At 39.3% G+C, this 7,911-nt stretch overlaps 1 protein-coding gene across 1 annotated transcript in view; it reads right to left on the reverse strand.

The window, feature by feature from the left end:
• The window catches only part of GRAMD1C (GRAM domain containing 1C), a 56,730-nt gene that overhangs the window by 34,391 nt on the left and 14,428 nt on the right, over nt 1-7,911 (reverse strand). Inside the window, exon 3 of the mRNA XM_006884276.1 lies at nt 2,919-3,037. Within this exon, the coding sequence (XP_006884338.1) occupies nt 2,919-3,037 (119 nt within the window). The remainder of the gene's footprint in view (nt 1-2,918; nt 3,038-7,911) is intronic.

Genomic DNA, 7,911 nt, shown 5'->3' on the forward strand with positions numbered 1-7,911 from the left:
TTTTTTTTTCTCTCTTCGGAGGGGGAAGCGAGCTGGTGGGGAGGGGTGGGCAGGGAGAAAATTGTGGCAATGAATGAATGGAAATCCAAAACCTCTGTAAAAAATAAATAAAGAAAGAAAAACCCACTACAGGGTGATTTATGAGTTAATGCCAACTCAAAAAAAAAATGTATACTGCATTGAAACAGTTAAAGGAGAAAACTGTTTAAAAGGGATATGTGATTAGGTATTTTTGTCATGACAGGAATACAGAGCAAAGGTTCCATAGTGGAGTGGACCTGGGGGAGGGACTATAAAACAATGAAAGAATTTTTCTTTTACTTTTCCAAGAGGGTAGTGTACCAGGGGAGAGGGTTGAGAGGGGAGAAAGGTGCAACAGTGAATGAATGGAAATCCAAAGTCTCTGTAAATTTTCATTTAAATTAATAAATTTTTTTAAACCAAAACAAAAAAAAAGAAATAACTGAAAAAAATTTCTCTTTTTTTAAATCATGTGCCTATGCCCAATGCAGTTATTTTCATTTTCTCTATTTTGCTTCCATTTCTAAGAACTAGTCTTTTAAAAAATTATTTCTCATTATTTAAAACATTCCTATGGTCTCAAAGTAAAATTTATAAGCAACATATATACACAGAAGGATAGCATCTAGCCTTGTCCCTTCCACTAATTTTTAATATTTTGGTCTCTTTTCAGTGTGTGTGTGTGTGTGTGTGTGTGTGTGTGTATAATGTGCCGTCGAGTCACTTGCACCTCATAGCAACCCCATGTACAATAGCCCTAAACCCTGCTCTGTCTTGTGCCAATTTCACTGTATCCGACACATCCATCCTGATTACCCCAGTCACCAAATCAATCCACCTCCTAGAGGGCCTTCCCCTCCTGCACCTGCCCTCCACCCTCCCAAGCATGATGTCCTACACAATCTCTCCTTAGATGAAAGATTATTTGTTAAACATACTCTTTCACAATTCTATACTATTGATTTTTTTTTACTTAATAATATATCTTAGACAAACTAATATTTATAAATCAAACTCATTCTTTTTGATAGCTATCTAATATTTCATTATATAGAAGTACCATAACAAACTGTGGCTGACTCTGAGAAGAATGGGAATCCCAGAACATTTAATTGTGCTAATACGAAACCTATACTTGGACCAAGAGGCAGTAGTCAGAACAGAGCAGGGTAACACTGCATGGTTCAAAATAGGGAAGGGTGTACGCCAGGGATGCATCCTGTCTCCATACCTTTTCAACATGTATGCAGAGCAGATTATCCGAGAGGCTGGGCTCTATGAGGAGAATTGTGGCATCAGGATTGGTGGAAGATCTATCAACAATCTCCGTTATGCAGATGACACAACCTTGCTTGCTGAAACTGAGGAGGACCTCATGCACTTGCTGCGAAGGGTCAAGGACTGCAGCCTTCAGTATGGACTAAGGCTCAACGTCAAGAAGACAAAGATTCTCACCACTGGACCAATTGGCAGCATCAGGATGGATGACGAAGAGATTGAGATTGTTCACAGCTTCACTTTGCTCGGCTCCAGAGTTAACACTCTTGGTACCAGCAGTCAGGAAATCAAAAAGCGTATCGCGATGGGAAAGTCTGCCGTTAGGGACCTCTCAAACGTACTCAGGAGCAACAGTGTCTCTCTGGAGACTAAGGTGCGCCTGATACAGGTCATGGTATTTGCAATCGCTTGTTATGCCTCAGAGAGTTGGACAATGACTAGGGAGGACAGAAGGAGAGTGGATGCTTTTGAGCTGTGGTGCTGGAGAAGGGTACTGAATGTACCCTGGACTGCCAGGAAAACAAACAGATCCATCTTGGAGAGGATTAAACCAAGCTACTCCTTGGAGGCAAGGATTCTGGGGCTTCGTCTGACATACTTTGGACATGTTGCCAGGAGGGACGGGTCCTTGGAGAGGGACATCATGCTTGGGAGGGTGGAGGGACAGCGCAGGAGGGGAAGACCTTCTATGAGATGGATTGATTCGGTGACTGGGGTAATCGGGATGGGTGTGTCAGAGGCGGTGCGGTTGGCGCAGGATAGAGCAGGGTTTAGAGCTGTTGTGCATAGGGTCGCTATGAGTTGGAAACGACTCGATGGCACATAACAACAACAAACAATTTGATGGACATTTACTTGTGTCTAGATTTTTACTTTTTAAATAGCATTGCATGAACAAATCATGGACCTGTCATCTTGTTATCAATCATCTTTAATTTAAATGTGTAGAAGTGTTATTATTATTGGATCAAAGGGAAAATTCATATGTAAATTCTTCTCTATTTGGACTGTAATGGGTTTTGTACCCTACACTGGAAATGTATGAATGTCTATTTCCTGATGAGGAGTGGTGTGTTGGTAGCTCAGCCCTTACTGTGCTGTGCTTCTAACCAAAAGGTCAAGCGTCTCTGGTGATTTGAATGCACTAGTTGGTCCTCACAAGGAATCTCATCCTGTTAAGATTTACAGCCTCAGAAGGTTGCTATGAGTTAGAACTGACTTGAAGGCAGTGAGCTTGAGTTTCTTTATTTCCCTGCAGAAGAGGCTGTTGATCACTTGAAGATTTACTAGTCTTCTGCATAGTTTTGTATCCTTAATTTCCCTTCCCCCTTTTTCTTTCTTATTCTTCTGCTATAAATTAGGTTAAGAATTATATCTTGGGGACTATAATATACTGTGTTCATTCTGCTACTGTGCTGAAAAAGATTTTGCCTTAAAGTGGAATCAAATGTGTAATTAAAAACAACAACAAAATGGTCCCCAGGTCAAGCTTAAAACGTATGGAATGAAGTTTCAAATTAATAGCAGCAGACTATACCACAGACTATTGGATGGCTACGTCTTTAATAACCTTTTCCCACATGCATGGCTCCCTTGGAACACTGACAGGGTAGACATACCTGCTTCTCAGTGGCAGAGGTGCATTTTCCAGTAAGTGGATTATTAAGGACTATATTGTAGTTCATGGTTCTCAGCTGATTGCCTCCAGGTTCTACAGTCCAAGGCGTAGATACTACATCTACTCACAGGAAACATAAAGAATGAGTTAATTCTAAAAATTTGAAGGGCATGAAATCATGGAATCAAAGAGGTAGTTTTAGAATTATTTAAACTTTCTTTTTTAACAACACTAACTTTCTTCTAGGGGAGCTCTGGTGCTCTAGAGGTAAGAAGTTGTGCTGCCAAATTAAAAGCACATTGTTTGAATTCAACAGCTGCTTTGCCAGTAAGAAAAATGGGACAATTTCTCCCCAAGCAATTGTATCAGTTGATTCCAACTTGATGGTCCATAAAGACAACCTCTTCATAATTTTTATAAGCTTAATAATTAGGAAAAGTGAGATAAAATGTTGGACATCTGACTAATAGTAGTACACATGAGAAAGGATCTCTGTTCTATTTACTTTAAGCAAGGTAGAGAGCTAAAATACAAATTAATATTTAACATTTCCTTCATTACTTTGCTTGGAACACAATAAATGAATAACAGAAATATAGCTTTAGAACGCAACACTATCCAGTGAAGGTCATCTTATTTAAGCCAAATATTAGGAAAATATAGGTAAAAATATCATGAATGCTAATCAAAGACCTGAGTAACTCAACAACTGTTGTTAGCACAAATGCACTAAAGCAATTACTTAGTACATTTGTCCATTATTCAGCCACAGTAAAAGGATAGGGCAGGATAGGGGCCTTTATTTAATCCATTAAGTATCATCAAAGGAATGACAAAACCCTTTATGGTAGAACCAATTTCACTCAATTTCTTTTATACAGATAGGCCCAGTGACTTATGAAAGGGTCCTGAAACGGATTTTTTAGTATCTGACAAAATTTTATTACTGAATTGTAAAGAATATCACAAACCAGAGAAGCTATGACCCTATAATAATAGCGACTTATTTAGTTGTACAATAATAATAATAGCCATTTTATTATTCCATCTAAACTTTCTTATACACTTAAATAAGACATACAATTAACTCCAACACACTGTTTAGAAACATTTTGGGCATATACCTCCTGTTATCAGAAAAATTACACAAATAATCTACTGCTAATCAGAAACATCAGAGGAAGCTCTAATGGCCTAGTTGTAAGGAACTGCACTGCCAACCCAAAGACATGCGGTTCGAATCCACCAGCTGCTTCATGGGAGAAGGATGGGCAATCTCCTCCTGTGTCATTTACTGCCTCTGAAAACCTGCTGGAGGGTCAGCTATGGATCAGTTCTGACTCAATGGTAAATATCAACAACAATCAGAAAAAGAGGATTAAAGTATAGTATTTCATTGTGCTGTCAACACTACACTCTACTAAACAATGCAGGGAGTTGTGCTGCCAATCCAAAGGTATGCAGCTTGATTCCCCTAGTTGCTCAGAGAGAGAAATATAGGCAGTCTTCTCCATACAATTTGCAGCTTCTGAAGACCTCCTGGAGGATCAGTTAGGAGTTGGTTCAGGCTTGGCAATACATAACAACAGCAATACAATCAATGATCAAAAAAAGATCCTTCTCAAATATTTCACACTTGTATGTACCAGGTATACAAACAAAAACTCTGAACATCTCATACTAGAACATAATCTAGTTAACAATGACTTAGAATACTCAGTTGCTCACTGCTAAATAAAGCCTATCACAACAAACAACCTAGGGAAAAAATTGTAAGAAAAACTAACAATAGTGTACAAAAGTTGCATAAATTTTAATAGTTTGAACTAAAGGGTAAAGAACAAACACTTTAAGGTTTTGTTTTTTTTAATGTTACAGAGTTTTGAAAGTGATGCATAGTGAATCTAAGTATCTGAGTTATATCATATTGTTTATTCAACTTTCCAGAAAGTTTAGATTTTGTCAGGGTTAAACAGCAGTTAAAAAAACTTAAAATTAAAAAAAAAACAAACAAAAACTTAAAATTGAGCTCATAATAACAAAATTAGTAACACAGATTTTAAATAAAGATTTAAAAGAACATTTAAAAGTTCCCTAATCATCGATATCTCATGCAAGCAAGATTCTGCTGAAGATTATGCAAAAACAACTGGAACAGCACATCAACAGAGAACTACCTGAAGTGCAGGCTGGGTTTAGAAGAGGCCATGGCACTAGGGATATTATAGTTAATATCAGATGGATCTTGGCTGAAAGCATAGAGTACCAAGGGAATGTCTATCTGTGTTTCATTCACAACAAATTGTGGTTGACTTTGAGAAAAATGGGAATCTCAGAACACTTGATTGTGTTCTATACTTAGACCAGGAAGCAGTCATCAGAACAGAGCAAGGAAACACTACATGGTTCAAAATTGGGAAGGGCATGCATCATGTGTCTTATCTCCATATCTTTTCAATCTATATGTGGAAAAGATTATCTGGGAGGCTGGGCTCTATGAGTAAAAGTGTGGCATCAGGATTGGAGGTAGACTCATCAACAACCTGTGTTATTCAGATGACTGCTTGCTGAAACTGAGGAGAACCTGAAGCGCTTTCTGCAGAAGGTCAAGGACTGAAGCCTTCAATATGGATTGAAGTTCAGCATAAAGAAACAAAGATTCTCACCACAGGGCTGATTGGCAGCATCAAGACAGATGGTGAAGAGATTCAGATTGTTGACAGCATCAGTTTTCTTAGCTGTACGGGTCAACACTCTTGGTACCAGCAGCCAGGAAATTAAAAGACGTATTGCAATAGGAAAGTCTGCTGTTAGGGACCTCTCCAGAGTACTGAAGAGCAATGGTGTCACTCTGGAGACTAAGGTACACCTGATACAGGCCATGGTCTTTGCAATTACTTGCTATGCATCAGAGATACAATGACTAGGGATGATAGGAAGAGAGTTGATGTCTTTGATCTGTGGTGCTGGAGAAGAGTATTGAATATATCATGGACTGCTAGGAGAACAAACAAGTTCATCCTGGAGAGGGTGAAGCCAGGCTGCTCCTTGGAGGCAAGGATTCTGAAGCTTCATCTGACATACTCTGGACATGTTGCAAGGTGGGACCCATCCTTGGAGAGGGACATCATGCTTGGGAGGGTGGAGGGACAGCGCAGGAGAGGAAGACCCTCGATGAGATGGATTGAGTCAGTCACTGGGTTAACGGGGATAGGTATCTCAGAGACAATACATTTGCCATGTGATAGAGCAGGGTTTAGGACTGTTGTACATAGGGTCACTATGAGTCGCGGGCAACTCGATGGAACATAACAATAACAACAATAAAATATAAGTAAATTAATAAAAAGATAGATCTTGCAATAGCCACCTTAATGCTAGAACTAAAATAAAACCTTAAATAATAAATGATTATAAAAATTTTCTCCTCTAGTTTAAAATATTTTTCTAAAATAAGTTTTTGAAACTTATTCTCTAGAAATAGAAATTTTATTGTTATTATTGTTTGTTCTCCATAAATTAATTATTGTTGTTGTTGTTGTTAGGTCTGTTGAATGAACAAAAGATCTTAATCCTGTCCTATCCTGCGCCATCCTCATACTTCCTGACACACAAGAGGCCCCTGTAGTAGTCACTATTAAATCCACCTGGGTGAGGATCTTCCTTTCCTTTGCTGACCCTCCACCCTTCCCAACATCATGTTTTTCTCCAAGGAGTAGCCTCTCCTAGCAATATACCCCAACTCTCATGTGAGGTGAAGTTTCAGCTGTTCCCTCCCTAAGATATATCTGTTTGTTCTCCAGCCTGTCCATGGGATGTTCAGTGCTCTTCTCCAATACCACAGCCCAGCTCAAAAGCTTGGGGGGGGGGCAATTCTTCTTCTGTCATCCTTATTCACTGTCCAGCTCTCGGATGCCTAGCAAGTAATCAGACTGTGGCTTGAAACAGACACACCTAACAGACACACCTTGGTCCTTAAACTGGCCTCATTTCTCCTTAATAATTTAGAGAGATCCCTAACTGCAGATTTTCACAGTGCAATGTGTCACCTCATTTTGTGACAGCTGGTATCAAGAGTGTTAAATATGCATCCAAGCAAGATGAAGCTGTTGACAATTTCAATCACCTCTCCGTCTATCATGATGCTGACCATTGGTCCAGTGGTAAGAATCTTTGTTTTCTTGATACTGAGATGCAATCCAACTGAAGGCTAAACTCCTTGATATTCTGCAACAAGTGCTTGAAGTCCTCCTCACTTTCAGCAAACAAGATTGTATCATCTGTATAACAAAGGTTATAGATGAGTCTCTCTCTAATCTTGATGGCACACTCTTTTTCATAGAGTCCAGCTTCTCATATAATTTTCTCAGTATATAGATCAAGTAAGTATGGAGAGAGAATACAATCCTGATGAACTCCTTTCTCAATTTTAAACCATGCAGTGCTTTGTTCACACAACAGCCCCTGGTCCAGGCAGAGGTTCTGCATGATCACAATTAAGTGTTCTGGGATTCCCATTCTTCTTAATGTCAGCCACAACTTGTTATGATCCACACAGTCAAATGCCTTTGCATAATCAAACTAGCAGACTACATATAAGAAGTCTCAGGTCAATGTTCAAGGCCTCAAACCTGTTCCTGAGATGGTTTTAACATTCAGGTGGGATACACTGAAGGTCAAGGTTTAGTTCCCATGGATTTCATTTTCCTTAGCTTCAGCTTGAACTTGCATATGAGTAGTTTGTGGTCTGTTCCACAATCAGCACCTAGCCTAGTGTTCACAGCTGATATTGAACTTCTCCAGTGATTCTTTCCACAGATGTAATCGATCTGATTCTTAAGCATTCTATCATGTGAAGTCCATGTGTACAGCCTACATCTATGCTTCTTTTTTTATTGGGAAAAACATATTGGGGGTACAAGGAGGTGAGGGTTGGGGGCAGAAGGGTGAGGATGGGCAGGGATACAGTTGCAGAGCTGCACAGTTTGGTCGGT

This window comes from Elephantulus edwardii, unplaced genomic scaffold (genome assembly GCF_000299155.1).
Source record: "Elephantulus edwardii isolate Elephantulus edwardi_28Jun2011 unplaced genomic scaffold, EleEdw1.0 scaffold00032, whole genome shotgun sequence".
NCBI lineage: Eukaryota > Metazoa > Chordata > Mammalia > Macroscelidea > Macroscelididae > Elephantulus > Elephantulus edwardii.